General features: G+C 44.4%; 1 protein-coding gene across 4 annotated transcripts in view; it reads right to left on the reverse strand.

Annotated features, from left to right (window-relative positions):
- GRK5 (G protein-coupled receptor kinase 5) overlaps window positions 1-24,127 on the reverse strand; it is a 348,710-nt gene that overhangs the window by 220,419 nt on the left and 104,164 nt on the right. For 2 of the 4 annotated variants that reach the window (XR_012776120.1, XM_075504447.1), the window contains exons 3-4: window positions 20,445-20,557; window positions 11,628-11,705 (exon numbers count right to left, since the gene is read on the reverse strand). Coding sequence is in view for 1 of the 4 variants with exons in the window: in XM_075504447.1 (XP_075360562.1) it covers window positions 11,628-11,705; window positions 20,445-20,557 (191 nt within the window). In the remaining 3 variants the exon portion in view is untranslated. Of the gene's footprint in view, window positions 1-11,627; window positions 11,706-20,444; window positions 20,558-24,127 lie in introns of those variants that run through there. The other 2 variants (XR_012776121.1, XR_012776122.1) reach the window with 2 other exon arrangements.

Below are 24,127 nucleotides of genomic sequence, written 5' to 3' on the forward strand. Positions count from 1 at the left end.
GGAGGAGACAGAGTGTCTTGGTGGTACTCTGATTTTGGGAAATCCGGGTTAGGCATGTGTTTCAACCTGGTGAGGGAAAGGTTCCCAGCACTGTCACAGCACACGCAGCCTCCTGACGCTTTTTGGTGTTATGCACAAAAATGTTGGAACATTCTTTTTTCTTGCCCTGTGTCTGATCTTGTCTGTTTGGTTTTAGCTGTATATGTAGTAAACAGCCAATTCTACATCAGGAGCAGCTGCAACACTTTAAGTAATCAACTTCTGCATTTTCTTTTTATTTTTTTTCCTACCACAAAGTCATCTGGGTCTGTATGAGGCAAACCAGTAAAGCACAAGGCTTCATAATTCCAGGATATTTGCTTTGAGATGACAGATGTAGGAATTGGCAGTGAGGTGGATGGGGAGCATGGAGAGCAGCTGTGTTATTAGTGGCAATTTATCTATTACAACAGCATGTAGACATTATACCTGAGAACGGGGACCCGTAATGCCAGGCGCTACATACATATGTCATGAAAGCTAAAGCTTCCAAAGCAAACCAATCTCACTAGGCCTGGGAGTGGGAACGGGGGCCAAAGACGTGAAACACCTCGCCCAGGATTACAGAGTAGGTCAATGACAGAGAAAAAAATTGAACCTGATTCCTGTTCTCTGATCAAATGGTATTTTCAGTACTGAGTGCAGGATCACTTGCTGGTAGCTAAATGAAGAAATCAGCAGTGCCTCTCAACTGTGGGGTTTGTTTTGTAGCTGCGAGCTGATCTGGAGTCATGATGAATGTGTTTTCCCTCATATTCTACTAAACTATCAAAACACATGTTGACACACAGAAAAATACAGTGACTGAAGACAATAGAGCCTTCAGTAAACAGCTGAACATGTTCTTCTGCCTGGAGAGGTTGTACTGATCCATCACAAAAGGCAATGCTAACCACCTCAGTTCATGAACTCATTTACTGCAGTAGATCTGATGTAGCTTCAGGCTGACTTGCTTGCTCCAGACTTGCTGGGCTGCCTCTTGGGCCTTGGCAAGCCCACTGGTAGGAAAAGGATAAGTTTCTCCTCTGGGTTTCCAGCATCCTTCCTCTTTGGTGTTGGGGTACAAGTTGTAGTCTTGAACTATGCCCTTCCTTGGAGAAACTCAGCAACCATTGAGGTTTCCTTTCTGACAAGTGCATAGAACGTTTATGAAGCATTTTTCATGGCTCTCCTGTTAATCAGCAACAGGATCTGCTATCTAGCCATACCTTGTTTTTCCTATTCTCAGTAGACCTTTTTGTAGCTGCTATCACTGAAAGCAAAATGCTTCTTTCTAGAAACTACATTTCTGTTCCTGATGGTGGCAAACAAGCAACTGCCATGCAAATGCTGTGAGTCAAAACATTTCCTACATAAAGATCTTCAATCCAAAGTGTGGTTTCCTTGGAATGTTAAATTATTTGATTATTTGGGGGTGTAACCACAACATGAGTTTCGCAGCAACAAAGGAAGAGAAAAGATTGCCTAGATCAAGATAGAGGAATTTCTTCCTGGCTCCTATAGGTGACCAGAGGAAATCTTAAACACTCAAAGCCCCATAGAAAGTAATTTTGAAAAAACAAAATGTCCCATGAGACAAAATTTAGTTGTTTCATCAGCTTCTTTTGCAAGTCCAGAGAATCAGCTGCAGACTTTATACTCTTCAATTAAACAGAAACGCTCACCACAATCCCAACCAGCTATGGGGTTTTTGGTACAGCTTAGATGAAGAACCTAAACTGGTCACCACAGAAGCTATGCTTTTGACTCCAATTAGTGAGAGACTGGGCCTCACAAGAAGTCCGTGGCAAGATATTTTTCAGTATCTTTAAACCCTAGTCCTTCCCTACCCATACTGTTTTAATAATTCTTTGGAAACCTGCTTATAGAGACTTCTTTACCAAAGAAACAAATTTTTTCCTCCTTTCTGTAGACACACAGGTTTATTGGTGTAGGGATGCTCATAAACTAGCCAGCTGAAATTGTTTTATATAAGCTTGCTTTAAAGCGGGGGAAGGGAAAGTATGTTTTACTTGTTGTTGCCTTTTTTCCTCTTTAAAAGCACTTTGCACACAGATTAAAGGATGAAAACACAGATGAAATAACCCGTACCAGTAGTTGTCAGCAGGATGAGGGGGGTGGCTTATGAACCAGAATAGAAAAGAAGTCTAATTAATACTAACTAGAGTTTTCTAGCTACCCAAAAGTTAGGGTACTCACCCTTGGAAACGTCATTAGTTCAAAAGGTAACCTTTTTTGTTAGCAACCCAACTGAATTATTGCTGTAGTGCATTACTACAAGCAGCCAGATGTTTGATAAAGCATTTGGGGAAAAGAACTGTATTCTCACCATTAGTGGCAACAAAGATGACAGGACAATTTTGAGAGCTTCTGTTCTCAGAAAGTTTTTTTCTCTCATCACGTGTGCTTAATAGGTTTGGATAGCATCCAGTGTCCAGCCTCTTATCAGAGCCTTTCTACCTTTTAATGTCCTGCACTGATGGATAGCCTAGACATTAGCAAGCAACCGTATGTTGCAATAGTCATAGCTTGGCTTCCTCTGGTAAACCAAATGTCATTTGTTCCATTAAAAAAAATCCCTAAATCTATAAACACTCATTTACAACCTCAATGTTATTGAATGGCTTTCTTGCAGGAAAACAAACAGATCCCTGCTTGAATTCACTCCTCTGAGACATAAGCCTGTAAACATGAGTAACCCTTCCCTTGCAAGTGATCCCCACACTGAAGCCCATCAGCTATTTGCTTTGCATGAAGGTAGCTCATGCATGAAGGCCTCATCCAATGGCTCCAAGTCAATGGCTGTAGTGCTATCAGTTGCAGTGGGGATTTTGCAGAATTTGCCTTCATCTTGTTGCACTAGCAGGTCAAAATCCTGAGGAAACACTTGAATGAAGAAATGAAAATCCAAAAGAGAGTTTGGGAAGGCCTTGAAAAGGATTAGGAAGCGAATTAAATAAACATCAGGCAGGAACCAGTGGCCCACTCACAGAACGACTGGAAACACCCACGAAAGCAAACAAAATCACTAGCTAGCGCTGCTGGAAACAGGGCATTCCCTAATCACCTGTGTCACACGATCCATTAACGATCATATGGTAACAGCCATCAGCACAGAACTGAGAGGGAAGACATTTATTGTAGGAGATGACACACTGTTTGCAGTGGCCTATTCCGCTCTTCCTCAGCTTTGCTTGTTGGACAAACAGCAGCTGTGCCAGGACAACAAACGTGCTATACGCTTGATTTTTGACTCAGGTCAGAGTCTGGCGTGATTAAAAAATAATAAATTAACATACAAGCTGAAGCTTGGCATGCAGGTTAAGTGAGTTTTGTAAATGTAGTTGCATTACTGGGAAAAAAAAAAATTAAACACGAATAGTTTGAAGTGCCACATTTCCACAACTTAAACATGCTAGCTATTTTAAAATCCAATTGTAATCAAAATATTTTTTTAAAATAATTCTTATTTTCTTACACTTATCTAGTGATATTTTAGTGAATGGAAACATACTTATTTTCTGTGAAATTTAAAACATTCCTTATGGTAATGCTGTGATTCCTGGTTCCAAGTTAAAATAACACACTCTAACATTATTGGCTTAGTGATTCTTCTAGTTGCATCATCCCAGCTAAAGGCGTCAGCCTCAGGCATCTCATCTGAATTTGCCTGGCCCATCCTTGTGAGGCTACTCAGCTGCTGAAGTCCCTAGATGTTTTTCCAGGATCCTGATTTCCTATTACGAGGGAATCAGATGAGAAATAAGGTATTTTTAACTTCCCTTTTCATCGTGTGCCTCTTCATTCTCTTCTTTGTTGGGATCAAGCATACAGCTGCCTGTTACTGCTTCCGAGTTTAGCACAATGCATCCTGAGCTCAGAGAGACATTCGTTCACCCATGACGCTTTTAGCTTCAGAAATCCAAAGCTGAACCAACCAGGAAAGGTGCTGCAAGTTGCTGCAAGGACAGAAGGGCTGTGGAGGTCAGGTGTTCAAAGGGCTCCCGTACCATCGAGAAATCATGCACAGAAACCTGTGTGGATATGCCATGCAATGTAATTTAACGTATTCTGCATTACACCTAGCATGGAATTCACCTCATTGCACTTCAATCACCTAAAAACTGAGGCACTCAAAGTCTCCCTGGGCTCTCTGTATAGTCAGAAAGCGGCACCTCATCTCTCCGATCCAGATGCCTCCCTGTGTTTGGACAACCAAGGCTGCAATGTGTGTTGGGAGTGTAAGAGGCTGGACTCATCAGAGGTCTATTTTAATGTCATTCTGCGCAAATGCACGAAAGCCATCTCCTGCAGATTTCTGGATGTATTGCAAGCCAGTGTTTCAGACAGCTGGAAAAGGCTGATTCCTTTTTTCCCATGTGGGCAAAATTTTCAGGCAGAAGAGGCTGTTTCTGGGGAAGCTGAATGAATCTTAAAGGCTTAGAATTAACTTCCCTGGCCATTGGGTAATCCATATGAACTAAGTGATGAGAGGTATGCAGAGGGAATAGGGAAAAGATGACCCCCTGAAAATGAGAGGAGGAAACCATAATGAGCATATTCATTAGCCAAGGGCAGACAAGTACATCCTTCCTGTTCTCAGATAATCCTGAGCAGACAGCTCTTTATTTGCACAGTGTCCTCAGCCCTTTCAGATGTCCTGGCCAGTCTCCGAGAGGAGTCAGAGCAGCCTGGGGGGCCTGCCCTGCCCCAGCAGACAGATGTGAGCCAGGTTTACATGTGTGGTTGACATCAATTAGCTGAAGCAAGTTTCCATTTTCCAAAGGGTCAAGTCAGAGTTATTCCAGCAAACACAGGGAAGCTAGAAGGTTTTTGCCCACTGACCAAGTCATCCCAATGATTTTCCTGACCACAAATGACAAACAGTTAAGAAACATGTGAACTTGGGAGTGTAACCTCTCCAAAACAAGAAGGAAGGAAAAGCAGAGCTTCAACTAATAGCACTGCTTAGCATAAAACCAGTGTAGTTAATGACTCCAGCCCAAACGTTCAGCCAGTGTGAGCAAATGCATTGCAAACGCAGCCTTCCTGAAGTCTGAAGGACAGGACACAGGACTGCCCAAGGACCGATTCTGGGACAGCATCACCGGGACGGAGCAGACTCCATGTTGTTTCTATAGGCTCTCATGCAGTTTGGCACCATCGCAAGAGACAGAAATCCTCAGTGAGTGTTTAGTTAACTAACATTTGTATTATAAACAGTGGGTAAAGGATGAGGAAATAGGACTTGAGCAAACCGTGAGAAAATGTCTTTTAGTCTGAAACCACAGCAAAGGGACTCCTAATCAAGGCAACACTGTGATTTTTCAGATTCCTCTGCCACACTATATTACAGCCTGGCTCCACTGACAGAAGAATGTTTATTAAAATCAATTCTGATTAGAAAGCATTAATTTGAGTAACAAGGTTGCTGTTCTGCTGCTCAGATATTTTCCCAGAATTGAACTTCGGAAAGATGAGCTTATGCAGAAAGTACGCTGAGAAGGTACTTTCCTGGACTAACACATAGTGATCAGCAGAGATATTGATTGTGCTGTCTCTGGAACAACAACAAGAATTATGTATTGATTTCTCTGGAGACTGGATTATGTATCGATTATGCTAGCTGCAAAGCAGAGGCCTAAGTAATGCTATCAACTCTGGCTAAAATGGTGCCCATAGAGTAGTGAAGTCAATAGAAAGGGGAGATGAGAAATCCATTGAGTCAAAGGGTAAAGTCCCAGGGCAATCAATTAAATGGCAGAACTCTCCTTGGCTCAAGTAAGGCCAGGATTTCTACTGAAGTATTTAGCATCCTGAAAAGTACCCTAATAGGTACCCAAAGGACACGGTGAAAACACTTTGAGCAAGTAAATAATTCTAGCCCATCCTGAATCCATGTAACACACTGTGTTCAGACAGGCACTTCATTCATTGCTTACTTCAATTGGGTCATTAATGACATGCATAGGGTTTAGAAAAATTTGAAAACTAGCTGTGGAGATAACCCTTGGACCAAGCCTTAAGGGACCATCCACTGTAGCCAGTGAAAAGTGATATTGTGTTGGCCTTTTATCAGCAAGATAATAAGCTTATAGAGGGATGGAGATGACCCCCTGGATATAAGTGATATAAGCTGAATTTGCAGGAGAAGGGTAACAATGTAGAAAACAGTCCCTGAAGGCTCACCTTTCAAAACACAAAGCCTCTGTCTCGTATTAAACTCTGCAGATTGCTTTACAGAAGCTTAATGTTTCTTTCTTTCAGGGCTTCCCTTACAGTGACATTCGGCTTTTGTTTTGGCCATTCCAAAAACAAATTATAACACGTTCCCTAGAAGGCATTTAGTAAAATCAAACAGTTAGAGGAAGAGGTCTCAGTACTTGAATCCAATTCTTGGTACGGTATGACCTGCCCTTCCAGGATTCAGCCAGAATCGTTAAAAAGTGATACATGAAACTTTCCTTATGGGAGATGGAAGGCTTTAGTGATCAGCGAAGATGACTCACTCAGAAGCGCAAGTGCTGAAGTTTGCATTTATTTTGGTGGTGAAAATAGGAAGGGGGAAAGAAATCTCAAGGAGAGAGCAACCTAAGGCAAAGATCCTCGGCATCAAGATTAAAGAAACGGTGTGCAAAAAGAAAACTACTCTTTGCCAGTGCACAGAGCTGAGAGAGGCTGTTTGTGAGCAGGAGCCTGACTCAGCTGCATGGCTTTGTCCAGCAGAAGGGCTCACATATCATTTTAATTTCATCTCACCCATATTACATAGATGTTTTCTTCTCCATAAGGAACTGATTTGAAAGAAGAGCACATTTTAGCCAGTAGACAAGAGAAGGCCAGGCACTGCTGATCAGCCAGTTTCCCTTTCACGGGACTTTTCCCTCCCTTCCTTATCCTATAATTGTTCATAAAAACAAAGACATATTCTCATTTAGCAAAATACCCATTGCTAGCCTTAGGCTGGAGTAAGGACGTTATTGCTGTGTCCAGCTAACCTCTTGCAGCAAAGAAAGAAATTGCAAGCGTGGCCTTTATTCTGTGCATTTCCTGGAGGAAAGGAGACTGAACAGGAATTCAGATAAGAAAACTAATGCTGTTGCTGTTCTTCATATTCTGTGAAGTATATTAATGGGGATAACAATACACATTAGACATCCTATTCAGTAACATTTTTAGTACCCAGCTGAGTCCAAATATAAACTATAATGGCATATGGAGCCTGTCTTAAGAGCCATTTCAAATCAATTTGGTTTTATATAGTGTCTCTCAAAGTATCTCAAGGTGATTTACAGTGAAAAAGAAAATAATGGGCTAGTGATTTAGTAGAGCGTGGCATGGCAGCTGTCAGGCAGGAAGGCAAAAATGCTGCATGGAGATGCAAAACTCTAATTTAAAAGCAGTAAAACGGTAAACATATCTCTTCACTCTTCCAGTAAAAGAAGCAGCCAGGTAATGAATCCAGGATGGGTTCAGCTTAACTCAACTGTTCCACGAAGCACTGAGGGCTTTTCCATTTACAGACAGAACTGGAACCTAAAACTGAAGCATTCCCACTCAACTGTTGAGATTAGGAAAAGCCAGGAAAGAAATATTTGTGACCAATTCATTTTAGCAGTTTTACCATCGTATTTCACAACCTCAGAAATTTTAGACTTCCTGTGGGTTGGACTTTTGCCCTACGGGCTTATTAAGTCAAGACGGCAGCTTTAAGTGCCTTTTTCATGGAAACTGTTAAAGCCTCTCTTGAAGAAGCAAGACTCTAGTCAAGAAACACTGATCTTGCCAGTGTGGCAACCATTGCGCTGCTCCTGTTCAGCAAAGGCAGCCTGCAGGTGGAGCTCCCTTCAGATTACAGTACTGAAGTTACACGCCTCGTTGGGTCTCTTCCTCTTAACGGTCAAGGTGACACATGCCTCGTTGGGTCTCTTCCTCTTAACAGACAAGGCCCTCTCACCAGTGCTCATCCACACATATCCCCTGAGGAGCAGCCAGCTCACAGTGGGACCTCCTTGGAGAAGCAGGTTAACAATTCTTCAGAGCATGTTTCAAGGATAGGGGGGTGTCTTCAGCTACAGGACACCTCTTCTGTGGGTTTTCACTCTCTTGCTCACCACCCAAGTGAAGCTGCTAAGGAAGCCGTGAAAACACTTGTATTTTGGCATCCTCTGTGTGAAGATCACTTGTACTCCTTACATTTCCCTCCCATCAAATAGTTCAGAATGGCCTGTTGGATGTGACTGTTTCAACGAACTTCAGGCAAGAGCGAGGGAATACAAATGTCTTCCTAGGTGAGGACCTGAGTACATAGAATCATAGAACAGCTCAGGTTGGAAGGGACCTTTAAAGATCACCTGGTCCAACCTTTCATGGGAAGGGGAGCCTACATGGGATTATCTAGCAGCTTGTCCAATAGCATCTTGAAAACATCCAGTGATGAGGACTCTACCACATCCCTAGGGAGGTTGTTCCTACATGCCACTTCTTCAAGAGGCTTAAACCATCCGTTTTCCCTTCCAGGTACCAGGGCACATTCAGAATTTGTCATCGCTGCTGCCTGTAGGCCAGGGACATGGTGGAAGCCTGACCCGCTCATGCCATCCCTGGCGTCAACCATGACAAAAGGCTGCTAGACCTCTTCTCAACTTCCCCAGCGAGCATGTAGGGGCTGTTCAGGATGTTAAAGCTGCAAAGAGCCTGACTTGTGATTACTTGAAAAAGTGCCTCCCCCCTTGACCATCTTGGCAAGTGCTGAGCTTGTTTAGCAGCCTCGGGGCTGGTGCTGAATGTTCTCACACAGAGCTCTCCACAGCGGAATTCACCGCTCCCACACGTTGGAGTCTGCTAACTGTGAGGTGCAGCACCATCTTGCAGACAGTGGCTGCATGAGTCACATGAGGCTGTGAGTACTGGTGTGATGTCTGTTCATCTGGGAAAGTGTTTTCTTTTCCTTTCTGCTGTGCAAGTAGTATAAGTTTTATTAAATAAAGTGCATGTTCCCTATGCAAATGAATGCACTTTAGAATGATGATATACTGACACATTGTATGTTAAATATGTATGACATTTAAAAATCTAAGCAAGAACTAAAAATCATTTATAAATATTAAAGAGCATGAAGTCTACTTTTCGTTTTCATTTTGCTTCTGATCATGCACTCTGGGAAAAATATTCCTCACATTATAAGACTGAATTATCTGTCCAAGAACTAAACCTATAATTTTATTCTATCAGTCAAGCTGTATGTCACACTATTTTTATATCAAGACAATCAGGTTCTTTGAAGCACAGACACACACCTACTTAAAAGAAGCGTTCCTCTGAAAGCAGAAGACTTTGGAATCAGTAGCAATTTGTATCTTTCAAGGGACTGATTACTAAATGGAGAAATGCAGCTCCTAATGAAAAGAAGGTTTCTTCGCTGGCCAGGATGATATTCCATTAGGACATTTGGGTCCAGATTCATCCCTCTTGACTGCAAGCACCTAACCTGGCTTTGAATCACTGACTTCTAATGGCTTAAAATCTATCCTTTGGAGGTTCTTATTTCTCTTTCTTGACAAGAAAGGACAGGAGGCCATCTGAACTCCTAACCTGCGTACCTTAGTTAGGTATCTAAAAAGAAATGAAATTAATACAGGCCTTGCTCTAGTGTTTTAAGTATTTGTTGCAGGAGAGACCTGTTAGAGAATCTAGCATTCAACTCATTGCTATGGCACAGTCAACCTTGCCGCTAGGAAGAATTTTCTGCTACACAGGGCTTAAACATCCTTCTGGGAAGAAGCAAAAGTTTCCCATTAAGAAAAAAAAGTGCAGCGAGACCAATGCAGACATTAAAGCACCACCACCAGGGAGGCAGTTTTAGATTACAAGTGCAGGAGCGCAACTTTGTGTTTCCTTCTGCCCAAAGACATTAAAGCAACTTGCAAATACCAGAAAAGTTTCAGAACAGACTGTAAATATCCTGTGCCCATTTTTACGTACTGAGAAACCAGGTACACAGGTCAAATATGAAGTGCAGAGCATGGCAGAGAATGGGAACTCCAGCTCTGGAGTTCCAGTAATTTCCCTTCCTGTAACACCACCATTTTTTCTTGATGAAGAAGCAACTGCTCTCAGATTGGTCTTCACTGCACGTTCACTTACCTCACTAAACTATTCCATGTGCTTCTGCTGCACTACGGGGCTGCTGGCAAATGGACAAGGATGGCAGGAGTGCCATGGGACAGCAGGGAAGGGATTTGGCATTTGGAAACCTGTACCAAGACCATCTGAAACGAAGCAGTACTATCCTTCTCTCACTTTACTAGCCCTGCTATCAGCAAAATGCCTTTCTCCATTTCCAGATGAGAACGAAAGCAGTGGGAAATATTTTCCTTCAGTATTTGTCCCTTGTTCCTCTGTTGACAGAAAATTTAAGACAAATGGTCATTTTGGTAGATTTAAAAAGCAGTCATCCCCTTCGTGCCCCTAATGAATGGGCAGCAGGAACTCATACTGGCAGTGCTAAATGGCTGCACATGAAACTAGCCAGGCTCAGTAAATGAAACCAGATCCCAAAATGCAGTCTGAGATAACTGAAAGTATGCATTGAAATTTATTGTAGGAAAATGACTGACTGGAAAAAAAGTGGTCTGCTCTGCCCCTGCACCTCCAAAACATATTGTACCATTTAAATGCTTTAGAAAGACATCTGCCAAAAATGCAATTAATCCCCCTGAAGGTCAGATGTACTTCTCTTGTAAAACAGTTGAAGCAGCAATTGTACATCTTGATTACTCTTATTGAAAGCAACTTAGGAAAAATCCTAGGATTGTTCTTGTGTTTGAAGTTGGATGTTTATTGCTTACTGGCAGTGACTTTTGTTGCAAAGGTTAAGCACGGTCAGCAAATGATCGAACACCTCCCCCAAAAAAAGGGTTAGTCCCAGTGCAGCCTGTCCAAAATTCCCGCAGCAGATTTGTAGTTCTGTTTGGAGTGCCACCCTGTGGACACAGCTGCTACCATGAGCTCCTCTCCTTCCGACAGCCCCGAGATGCAACGCTGAGGAACGGACAAGAACGGGTGACAGCACCTCTCAGCTCCAAAACACGCTATCCCATGTCAGTCTTGCATGTCCCTGGCTACCCTGGGGCAAATGGTGGTGGGCATTTTTGTACCAAAATACAGTGTCTGTTACCAAAGACCATTTTTGCTGGTGCTTTCTACACAACAGTATATGGACCGCCACCACCTCTTTTGAGCTGGATAGGAAATAATTGTGGCATCTGTTGATAACAGCTGAGGTCTGTTGCATTACACCACACAGGTAGAGCTTTGCAGACCGAGAAGAGACCAGAGAAGCCCCCTGCTCATCCACAGATGAATGAAGCCCCTGGTAAACTCAAGTTCATCCTTAGAAGTCAATTGCTGGATTGGATTATAATTTTTTTTCTCTCTGACTGTTTGTATAAGACTTGCAGGTTTATTCACTGGAGATTGCCACCATAAATTTTAGGACTCTGGTTTACAAAGCCTATAACAACCTTGTTTAGCAAAGGTGTGCCTTGCAGCATTCCTTCAGTAATGCCACTTTGGCTGCCCCTTACCTCTGGGGTGAGGTATTTCATCATGATTTCCTTTCCTTTCTCTCCCAGTTTTTCATCTGGAGCAATTTCATATTCTGCCTGGAACAGATATAAAAAAAAAGTCAATATTTGCACTCATATTTCACCATTATAACTTCATTTTGGATGTGGCCTTAACGGAACGCTCTGTCTGAAAAATCTGAAGGATAAATACCATTTTCTGATGGAAGTATAACCGGTACACACAATCCTATTAAAAACCTTCCACTATATTTTGACCAAACCCTAGTGGTGCATTTTCTGAGACGATGTCTCTTAATTAACACCAATCAAATGTAATTAATTCATTTATATTTTGTAGCCTTGCCAAGCCAGCTTTCAGAAAGCATTCAGTGACTAGAGACGGCAACTTCATTTGGTTTTGCTCAAAGGGAAGGTGGACACAGAAGGTAAAATTATTTCTTTGAGTAGCAGGGAAAGTGAATGTTTGTTAATTCTTGCCACAGTGGTATTTCAAGCACCAGGTGAACTTCTTCAGTAGATTGCCTTTTTGGTCAAATGTGTCCTTCCTATGTATTTACATCTTCCCCTTGGTCTAACACTTCCCCTTGGTCTAACGCTCCTTCTGCAAAGCAGAGAGATTTGCCCATCACTTTTAGTGATCCTTGACTCAGTCCCTCCAGAAGGCAGATCTAAGAGTCGATTTCTTAGGCGGATTTCTTAGGACCAAGATAAAGAGGAATAGACACTATAGGCAAAATTCCCTTTGACTTCCCCAGTGCATTAAAAAAGAGAGCACAACACTCCCCCACACAAAGTTTACCTACATTTTAAAATTCCAACTATTCTAGGTATTGTAGCATTACTGACTTTTGATGAGTTTCAGGACAACTTTTACATAAGAACCAAAGGAAGCATTACTTGTGCACCACGAAGACATTAATCCATGGAATTTTGGATCCATGGCAGGCATTCGAAGGAAACACGTGCCGCGTGGGACTCCAGTGGCTAAATGACAATGACAAGTTCTTAAAGACATTCCCACTTGGCACTGACCAGGATACAAAGCTTTAGCCTCTGGAGCAAAATATCGTCCAGAAAAAAATAAAAAAAGAAGACAGCCTAACAGCTTTCATGACTGCTCGTATTAGAAAAAGGATTCCAGAAAGTCCTGCCAAACCAATTAAGTAACCTGGTCCAATACAAGCTGTCTGAGATGATAAATGAGGAGGAAGTTAAAAGAAAAAGAAAGGGTAAATCAGACTGAACTGGCAAACACTTGGAAGAACAAATTTCAGAACTATTGCCCACTGGAAGATGTATGTACTGCTTCGAGCTTGATGCAATAAATCTGAAGGCAGGCTGTAACGGATACCCGAGCTGAGCAGACCTAGGAATGACATGAAAACCACAATGTAGTAATAATGCTATTACCCCTCTATCTGGCCAGTGCTGATGGAGCTATTGCAGCTTAAGTCTGAAGCTACATATTTATACACATACATAGCAGGTTGCTTGAACAATCTAGAACTACGATCCGATTTGGTTTGGGAAATGACAATGACCGCAAATAACAGACAAACCCGTATTGCTGATGAAAAATACACCGAAAGCTAAAATCCACAAGTGCAGTACTTCTCTTTTAGTGACCATTTTGGGGATGAACTGATTACGTTCTCATAAAACTTAATACACGGGTTTAAAAAAATTTTTCATCCAATTTTCTGTCCTTTTAGATGGTATCTGAGTATGGTTCATTTCAGCTCTTAAAGCACAGACACTCTTGAATGTGTACAGCATCTTAACAGCATTTTTCTCCACGATTCCTTGCTAGGGGATAAAGCAATGTCAAGAGTAACAGAAGGAAGAATTTTTTTAATGGTGAAGGTTACATCTTATTTGCACCTTAGAGTTTATGGTTAGGTTCACAGACAAACTAGGTGTTTTTTATATAAAAGAAAACAGAAATAATCTATTTTAATAAAAGAAAATAATTGTATTTAAATGTAACTGTCCATGCAGAAGACTGCAAAGAAAGGAGAACTCCTTGACATTGCCTCGGCATGGAAGCATTTAGGACATCTTCTGAGTCTTCCATTCAATGCTATTTACAATTTATCCAAATGACCATTTCTCTCTCCTTCATTTGCTTTTAAACTCTGGATTCTGGTAATAGATTGGTTCCCTAGTAAATAAAACCTGATTCAAAGTCATCATCTGCCATTTGAAGTGCACCAGGGAGATGTCAAAGAATTCAGTGTCCTTTTTGCCACGGACACCCTATTACATTTACATTCCATCCGAATTGTACAACAGGAAGCAAATCAGGACAGAGCAGAAGAAGACACAAGTTTAGCAGGAATTGGATCAGTGTTTTGAAATGCAGCTCCTGATGGGATCCAACATACGCAGAGCTAAATGCACACACACACACATACACAGAGTATCTAATTCTATGTCAAGATAGTTGGGAAGGCATACAAGGAAAGTTTAATTATACTTGCATTTGACATCCTCAGAAAATGCGACACTGTGGTGGTGAAGGTAGGAAGTGACAGACAAGTGAGGATGTGAGAAGGAACCATAAGCTCCAACTGTGAACAGTGTTGATTTCACTGTAGCTCAAGTACTAGAAGCTCATTTCATTTTGTTCATTATTATTTCTCCCTTCAGTGCCAGTTTCGAGCTATTCGGCAACAGATACTGGTACATTTTCAGCCATGGGCTGTTATTGCAGGAAGAATTACCCACGTAGAGAGACAGAGTGACTTCCCCGTGCTCACTCTGCCACATGCCTGGGAAGCACACCAACGTCCTCAACTCTCAGTCTTGTGCTGAAATCACAAGATACATCCCCTTCTTCCACAATACTCAAAAGCACGGCTACAGTTTGCAAATCCCTAATTGCTAGAAATAACATCATTACTTAAAATCCATGTGGAACAAAATATTTTCCATTATTCCTTTGATGAATCCAGGCACATGTTTCAAGGCTCCTGCTCTGAAGTCTAATAGCTTCTCCATGCCCTAGTTAGGTCAGACAGGGCCCTATTCATAGCTCATAAATGAGGGGAGGATTTACGATCACCCTGACTGCATGGGACGAGCTGCAGGGAAGGCTCTTCCTGCAGGCAGGCGCGGATCCTCCAGTCCAAATGGCAAGAGGATGTGGGCTGGCCGCCGTTTGTTGCTAACTTCTCTTTTGGCTGCTGTTTTGGAGGTAGCAGTTACTTCAGTGGCTCCTGCTTCCCTAGAAGCAACCCTGGCTGAATGGGGGCACAGGGGTGCAAAGCGTCGTTCCCTTCGGAGCAGCCGCCCTCGGGATGGGCTGAGCGAGATCGGATGGGAAAACGCACTTCCACTGGGAAAGGGAGCAATGTCCAGCCTGTGGCTGGCTGTGGGACTGGGCTGTGGGCTCAGGGACAGCCAAGCAAGAGGTTCGGGGGCTGGAAGGTGCCTGTGACTGATGGAGGGCATTGCCAGGGCAATGGCCTGGGGACCCAGCGGGTACGCGTACCAGCAACCTTAATAAACGACACCGTTTTATCTAGTGCTTGATTTTCATCTTAATATTCTTTGAGCTCCTGAAACTGTATGGCTTAAAAATATGTGAAAATTGAAAAACGGAGCCGAAGGGATCTCTCTGCAGATCCGGGAGGACTCTCTCCCACCGCAGGTAGCTGCTGGTTGCCTGTGGGAGCGTGGCATGGCCACAGGAGTCGGTCCCTCATACCCACCAGGAGACGGAGATGGGAACAGACATTCCCACCAGAGCGGTTTCGGCTTCTTGGTATAAGTCAGGAGCAGTGGAGTCACCTTCTGAGCATCTGCAGGAGGCTACCGGCGTTACACCTTGGCTTTCTCAGCTCCCTCCTCTGTTATCCCCGCAATCTCTCTCTGCTCCAGCTCCTGCTCACTCCTTCCTCGGGCTCCAGGCTCTGCCCTCTTACTGCTCTGTGCTCCAGCGACCGCCCTTGCACTTGCCTCCGCTGGAGATTTAAAATCTGTGACTGAAAATTGGAAGGCAAAACCCAAACAGCTGGGATTCATAATAACTTGCATTTCTAAATGAAAAGTGAACTTGAAACCACATTTTTCATATTTAAACACAGGGCAAAAAGAGCCCTTTTGACTGTTTAAAAACACGTTTTGAGTTAATGAGTTTGTTGATATCAACAAACTGGCATTTCTGATGGAAAAAGCCTTGAACAGCTTTAAGACACACATACACAGATGGTTTATATACCATGTAAGGGACTTAACCAAACGAAATCTCCCTAACAGCAAGACAGGGTTTTTACAAATGGCATTAAATGGATGCTCACTCATCCTTTTACTCCAGATAAGTGTAAAGTCTAGTGAAGCGTTCAGCTGAAAAGTCCACCCAAGGAGACTGTGCCTCTCACCCCAGCCCCTGTGCCCGGATAGCCCAAGCAGAAACAACCTGGAGAGGCAGTGGGGCTATTTTCCTCCAGAGGAAGTATTTCTGTGTGACTTCAGTGCAAAGAAATAACATCGTACAGGTTAGAGAGAAAATGTCAGGTTATTTTCTCCTTGACCAGAATTAGCCACGTTCTCCTCCAGTCAATCTAAATCTCGTCCACATTAAAATGTTAAAAGCCCTCCCCTGGAAAAAAAAAAAAAATTATGAGTGTGAGTAGATGAAGTAGGAAAGGGAGTCCAGAAGCTAAAGTCTTCATTATAACAGCACACAAAAATCACAGGAGAGGAGAGGGAAATGGCAGGAGCCGGCACCTCGGGAATGTGCTGTTGAGAAGGGGACAGGGGCAAGAGGTCCCTGCTGAACTGCCGCCTTCTTGTGCTAGAGGCATGGGCTGCGGGGAAGGAAAGGCGTCTTGCTAGCAGATTCCCTCCTCACTGATCTGCCTTTCAGCACAGGAAACATATCCCCTAGCACTTTATTTTAATGTCTTTCAACAGCTCCAAAGTTGTATGATGTCACTAAAATATTTGTAAGCACAGCAAAGTGTGCTTTAGGGCTGTGCGTGAATTCTTTGTTAAGGGCTTGTAGGGGAGCTGATTTAATCATAAGCCATTTCCACTTAATGATAATAGTTTATGTTCGCACAGTTTCTTCATCAGAATGGCTACGTAAGGGTTTGGTGAACTATTCATGGGAAATCTTTGTGTTTACATGCGCACAGATAAGTACGCAATGCATTCAAAGGCACAAGTTGCAGCCATCGGTACTTCTCACTAGATATTTCATCTAGGCAAGTCAGGACCTCTGTCATGAAATTGTTTGCACAGTATCTGTAATAAGCGATGGCTCTCTGTCCTTACAGTCTTACCATACCGGCTAGGAGAAGGGGTTGCTGTTGCCCCATTTCCCAGCCAGCCAGCCGCACTGATGGCCACTTACTGGTCCCACAGCAGTGATGGGAACCAAACACCCACAGCTCCACCAGCGCTGCACTGCAAAGCTCTGCATCTCTTCGTTTTTATCGCTTTTATCATTTAATGTTGGGGCCTACTGCTTACAAACCACGTATCCTTGTAGTCCGTTTTACAATTGACAGATTGTAGCTAATTACCCAAACACCGTTCTCAGAAAACATGTAGGAACTTTATGCCTCTGAGCACTTTAATCTCAATTATTGGTTGAAATTGGCCAAGGTATTCACAGGTTTCAGAGGGAACTGACAGATACACCCCTACATGCATGCAGAATTTAATGATACAAATCCTTTTTTCTTCAGAAAGCAGCCTAACAACTGTTTAACTGTACAGACAAAAAACCCCAGATGCTGCTATAATTAGATTTGCAGGAGACTACCTCAGACCAGGTTAGTTATTTCACCAACAGCTGAAATAAATGTCCAGCAAAGAGGGGATTTTATTTTTCTCTTTATGTATTCTGGCCTGCAAGGTCTGGTTGATTTTACAAGTCTTTGGAAGCAAAGGTGTGAAAGAGAGCTTGCAAAACTTGGTCTCACATAAGTATGGGAATGGAGGTTGTTGGTAGGTTGTTGAGTGCCTGACTCAGCTTCTCATTTCCTCCCAGAAGCCCTGATTGCTGCTTTCTTTTCAGGCAGTTGAATGCACTGGTTATAAAACTGTATTAAAAATTGGGAGGCATCAATTACTGTCTTCTGCCAATGACTTACTGTGTGACCTGGTAAAGTCACTTAGCTGTGCTCCGAAAAAGAGAGGTGGTCCTACCTCCCAATGCGCAAAAAAGCTCTGTGAGCCTCTCAAGAACAGCTGAATATTTTCCTCTATTATTTTTTTCTTTTTATTTGATATTACACAAAAGCTAAGTTTTGCATCTCTTGTTAGAAAAATAAGTCAAAAGAAGATGGAGGCTCTTGGCTTCTTCTGCTTGGGGCTTGTTACAGCAGGTGGTCTCCAAAAGGTTTCACATTCTTGGTGGTCTCAGAATAGGGCTGTAAAGTCAAACTTCTGGTCTCATTATAGGACTTTTTTCCTAACGTAGCACTTGGCCTGAATCCCACTACTCAACACAGTGTGACCCCACTGGGCGAATTTCAGTAGCAATCATCCAATTTAATGGCTATGGGCCGTGTTGCTCAACCTAATTGCCTAATACAGGGATTTTCATGGGCTGGGAGCAAGCTTGGACAGAATTCGAAATCAATAAACAAAGGAGACTGCTGTTAATTAGTGTTAAAAAGAAGAGAGAAAGAGTAAATATTCCGACCTCCACACAGCAAGGCATTTTGGTCATGAAATCCTCGTACTGCCAGTCTGAGCCGAACTGGGAACAGATCACTGGCCCAGTAAAAGTATGCAGGGCAGCTCCAGTCTGCAAAAGCAACCCAGGGGTGGATGCAAAGCACACCCCCGCAAGAGGATTTGGGGTTATCAGTCCGGGATTGCTCGGAGATGGAACTTTAAAACAAAGCCAGTCCCACCGCAAGCTTTCGCAGGACCGGTGTTGCCTGTGCTGCACGGATGCTGGGAGGACGCGGAGTTTCAGTGCTTGGCACCGCTCCACAGGGCTTCGGGAGAATGAAATGACACAGTGGCCTCAATTCCCGCAGCCGGCGGTGGGCTGGGCAGCCGGCGCTGCTGGGAGAGGCTGGGAGAGGCTCCGGGCAGGGCTGCAGCGAAGGTTATCACGCGGTGCTCTGGGGCTGGTGGCACTGGGGACACACGGGGGACAGCAATGTTTCCTTTCGCCCAGATGTTATGACCGCTGTCAGCTTAACCCGAACACCCCGAGCACCTGCTGCCAGGCGTGTGCAGGGCTCGCACAATGCGGGCTTGTTCTCCGCAGCCCCTGGGTGCTGCTGGAACCGAAATGTGACGCCTGCCGCTGAGAGGAGGCGTGAGAAAAGAACAGAGCCTCGCTAACCCTCTCCAAACTAAGGACAGCTCTGTCTCTTCTGTCTGAAATTAAAACCCCTTGGAAGCAGTCTTTTGTGGCTGTCTCCCAAAGGATTTCTGTGGCTTCCTAGAGGGATGGCCATCGCCCGTCTCCTCAGGGCTGTGGGCATCACACCTTAGGTGGCATTTCTGCGGGAATGCCTCCCCCCAGATGGGTGCGTGGTGTTTCATCGGTGGCAGACACCTCACTAGACGATGCCGGTTCGGTGCAGGACAAACGCATCCAGGGTACCCAAAATGTCCTCCTGCCTACCGGCCTTGAGCACAGCTGCACAGAGCGTTTGTCAGATGCAGCAGTTCCACGTACCTCGATGGCTAAACCTTTCACTGGGGAAAATCACGACCAGTGCTAGGAATATCAGGTAGAAGTTGTGACCAGCTAAAACTGATTTGAACAGGACTCTGTCCAACACTTCCTGTGATGCTGTAGATTTGCTGTAGATACTGCAGTACTAACATAAACTTTAAGTGACGACGCGTCCTCTCCCAGACTCTTACTTTTACAATTTCAGTGCAATCTTCACATCTCCCTGTACTTCAGAATAGCTTCACCATGGTACAAACAAAAAAATTTTATTCCTGTTGGTACGCATCGTTTTGCTTTTGATTGTCAGTGTTAGCCAGAGAGCGAAGCCCCCCGGCCACTCACGCTCAGCAGTGACAAGTTCATCTTCCTCTCTGGTACGATTTAGCCTTTTGGCTCATCAACGTCCTACCCTTCCGCAGGCTCCCAGCAAGAAAGCCACTGAGAGACTTTCCCACTGTGAACAGCTTCTCCTGCTGGCACTACGCACGGCCAAGTGCTGCCAGACTGGGAAAGAGCATCAGGGCCCCCCGGGGCCAGGGGGTGTTGCTCAGTGGCCAGGTTAACTGACAGCTCACTGGGGTGGAAAACGGAGCAGATTTGTTTCTTGGTGACTTCAGCCAAGCCACTTCTATACCTTGTGCCTCTATTTTCCTATTTGAAAATTACCCTTTGTAATCCCTTTGTAAGTCACCCTGAATTCTACTGATGGTAGAGTGCTAATTCTTACTGATGGCTTGGTAAGAGACAGATATTAATATTATCATACTCCTCGTCCTCTCTTGTCAGCCCATTCATCATCTTCCCTTTCCTCCCAGCGCCTCCCAGCACTGCAGGCTTCACCCCCATCAAAAGACATTACCCCCAGCAGCTCAGCTGCGTGGGCGTTGACACGAAGGGAGGCTGCGCCAGCGCTGTGCTGGGTGCCTGTCCTTCTGCCGCTCCAGTGGCTCGCGGTCCCCGAGGCCGGTACCGACCCTGTGTGCAGCGCTGCCCCTCCACCGCCAATGCTGCTGGGATGCTGACGGGGACAGCCCTGTCCGCTGCTTGCTCAGGTGCATTAGACACAAAATCACGTCCCATGAAACAGTGATTTCTTGGGGAGTCTCCTCTGCCAGGAGAGCGCTGCGAAGCACCCCAATATATCACAAGAATTGACTTACCACCGAGTCAAGGAACCTAATGCAGCACTCAAGCTCAGGTCGAGTTTCACAGAACTGCCGAAAGAGAAGCCTTCCGATCGGCTGCTTTTCACATATGCTGCAGTAATCTCTCTCTAGAGGCAATAAAGAGAAGAAGAGAAGCATGAAAATGAGAAGAGCTTTGCCTTTTGGGTTGGTTAGGCGTTTAAAGCATTGCAAGTGAGTGCAGAACTACAACCCCAAATCAGAACTGCCGCCTTCTCCCCGCCACCACGTTTCAGGTATCCAAATACAAATATAATTAATGGCTTTAAGACTCAAACAAGAGAGGCTCAAGTTTATTGAGCTGATGTTGGTAAAAGTCCCGCAAAAGCCATTCAGCTATTATGAAAAAGTAATTTCACATTTTTCTGTGGTGGAAATATATGTACTCTGCAAAGGTACCGCTCAGACTGGTGATGTTTGTGGGAATGTGGGGGGCAAATTACAAGTCCTTGAAATGTGAGTCATACATTAAAGGGTAGGAAAAGCTGGAATTTGTGGAGACCTTTCTGGATGCTTCCTAGATACGCACTCAAGTGCCCCTAATCTCTGGAAATATTCAACCCACTCTCTACTAAATAGTTATTGCAAACTATGTATTTTCAAAGGTTTCAAAATTTCTGCTATTTACTCGCTGAGCATTAACGCATGGATGGAGCATATGGCATCTAGCTGGTTTCAGTTTCACACAGCACTCCTTTGCAGAACTGTATTTCCCCTTAAATGCTATGTTTAAATGCCATTCCCCTGTGCCGGTGCATCCAGAACCATCACTCCCAGTAAAGCAAAAGGTCCTTTACCCATCATAGGGACTATCTGCAGGAAGACATGGGAGAAGGGCGGGCATCATTAACTGGCATTGCACCAGTACAAATCCCGAGGGCTTTGGATATTTTTCTGGTGAGAGCAGCAAATCCCCCAGCCTGTTTGGAGCAGCAGTACTTGCTCGAGACACGTTATTCCTCTAGAAGCACACACATGTCAAACAACATACTGTGTTTCCTTGAGCGTTCCTCTCACCACCCTCCTCGCTGCCATATGGCATTTGCTGTTATTATGGAAACAACCAGCTTCTAAACACATAACATAGCACTGCAAACAGACATATGAAACCCACACAAATTGTCAGTGCCTTGGTTACTTCACTCTCAGGCCTGGAGTCGCTCCCGCAGTGTCTTTTATTCCCCATTTGCTTTGGCCCGCTGCACCCTTCAGCTCCATCCACTCCAAGGAGAACATCTGCAGGCACAGGGCTGCGATGGAGCTCGCCTTTGCCGCGGAGGCACCCAGCCAAAGGGCTCGCTCATGGGGGGCTCGCACAGGTTGCGCCCTGGGGACCATGTCCTGCAAAACCAGGACATCCCTCCTGAACGGCAAATGCCGTACGAGACGTTGGACTTGCTGACCTGTAGCTGGGTGGCCGGCGGGCAGGAGCACCCAAGGCTGCCTCTTGTAAGAGGAAGGAGGGTGCGTGCCCAGTGCTGCGCCTGCGTGCAGGTGTGGCTGTGCTTCAGAAACTGGCCCCTGAAGCACCTACAAGGTGCTCGCTGGAGATACACGCTGGGGCTAGCTGGACTGTGCTTTTAATTCAGTATGGTCCTGCTCTGGTCGGGTCTTCTGAAGCAGTCTGGAACAACGTACCAGCACCACTTTGTGGCTGGCATTGCCAGTCCATTTTGGATCAGGATATCACTCAATCTATCCAGAAGATTGCAATGCTTTGATACCCTCTAGCAAATAAAACTGGATCGAAATCAGTGTGTAAATCCTAACTTGACCTCCAGCCTATCTAACTATCAGCAGCAAGCCCGTGGCACTGGTTTGTTTGCATGAGCTGGAGCCTCCAGCACGGAACATCACGACACAGAGACGTACAGCAAGAAAGCCAGTGGGACGCTGAGCAGCCTTGGGGTTGTCCTTGTGAGCAGTACAAGCTTGTGCCGCTTGACTGAGTAACTTTTTTAGTGAGGAGGTAATTGCTGAAGGGATGTGCAGACACGCACAGCGCTAAGGTAAGCCAAGGAGTTAGGAAAGAGCCCGAGTGGATCAAAACAGCAACTCACAATGTCCCAGAGGCTGGCATGAAGCCAGAGGCTGAGCAGCTCAAGGGAGGTCTCCTGGGAAGTCTGGAGGTTGAACTACATCCGTCTGATGCTGTTTTCTGCTACCTTGGCTAACTAACTGTTCTGAGGGTATGAATAAAATATACATCCTGAATATTGGTAGCAGACAGCCTGCCTGATGGCAGGACTCAATCCCTCCAAAAGCCCAAACCCACAGCAAGCTTCCTCATGTTAAACAAGCAGTCCAAAAAATGCGACTGTCTTGAATTTGTAACGGAATAAAATGCAAAGGAGCAAGTACATTAATCAGCTAGTTTGCCCTGTATTTTCTCTTGTACAGTGCTATTTGATGCACGGTGATAACGCTTGTTCTACAAAATGCAGTTAGTTTATCAAAGTTGTTATGATACGGTGACACTCACTGTAGCAGAGGATGCTCTTCTAACAAAAGGGCTAGTGATATCAGCCAAATAAACATGCAAACTGCACATCCAATAACTGTACTTTATAGCATAGCAGGAAAAGAAAACAAGCAGCTAAACACTATTACATATGTGGATAAATGAAACATAAAGCAGACGCAAGCACAGGCTTCCTCCTCTGGTACATAACTTGGCCAACACGTGAGAAGGGTGACCCTTTTGTAATGAGGAAAAAGGAAATGCCAGAAATAATCTCTGAAAACACAAGAGCCAGAGCCGTTCCCTGGAGCCATCCACTCCTCGGTCATGTTCGTTTAAGTGCTGGATATACCAATACAGACGATAAATACATGATGCAACTGCTTTCATTCCTCGTAGGTGACACAAAATATTTTCTTAGGCCCTGATCTTGCCATTGGCCTCACTAAGTCAGCTAAAGGAGTCTGCTCTCAACTAATGCTTGGGATGCATGGGCCCTGGAGTGGACTGAGAAAGAAAAACACCTCTCTCAGCAAAAGCAGAGAAAAGGAGTGGATAGTTTTATTATAGTAAGGAAAGCAGAAGTGTTTTAACAGCGTGCGGCACCCCGGAGACCTGGCTGAAGCACCCCGAGCCGTGCTCACGAGCTGCTGCACGAGGGGAGGGGATGGAGAGCCAGGCGGTGCCGCAGCCAGGGCTCCCCTGGGCTGGGGCTCATGGTCCTGTCACTCTCAGTCCGCCTGCCAGTAAAAATATCCATCCAGTTTCAAAAGTTTAAAAAATAGAAAGAATGATTTCCTGAGGAAATGGAAATGTTAAACACTTGGAAGTGAAACCATATGCTTATGATGATGAAGTGTAACTAAAACAGCTCTGAGACCGATATCTTTGGTAGTCAGATCCTCCTGCTTCAGCGCAATCCTGATTAACACCTGCAAAGTCACCCAAAACGGGGGTGAAAAGCTGGGTGGGTCAAAGCCCTAGGAAAGCACTCACTTCTCACTGACGCCAAACTCTTTATTTAGAAAATACCACTGGCAAATTATGTGCGCACGCAAGTTAATTTGTTATCTTCCTAACGGAGTAACGACACAGATTAATATAGAAAAGGTATTATACAAAATGCCATCATAAACATTCATAAGATAAATAAAGATAAATAACATTTATTCTAAATTCTACTGACTCATTTTTCACT

The sequence above is a fragment of the Mycteria americana genome, chromosome 6 (genome assembly GCF_035582795.1).
Source record: "Mycteria americana isolate JAX WOST 10 ecotype Jacksonville Zoo and Gardens chromosome 6, USCA_MyAme_1.0, whole genome shotgun sequence".
Lineage (NCBI taxonomy): Eukaryota > Metazoa > Chordata > Aves > Ciconiiformes > Ciconiidae > Mycteria > Mycteria americana.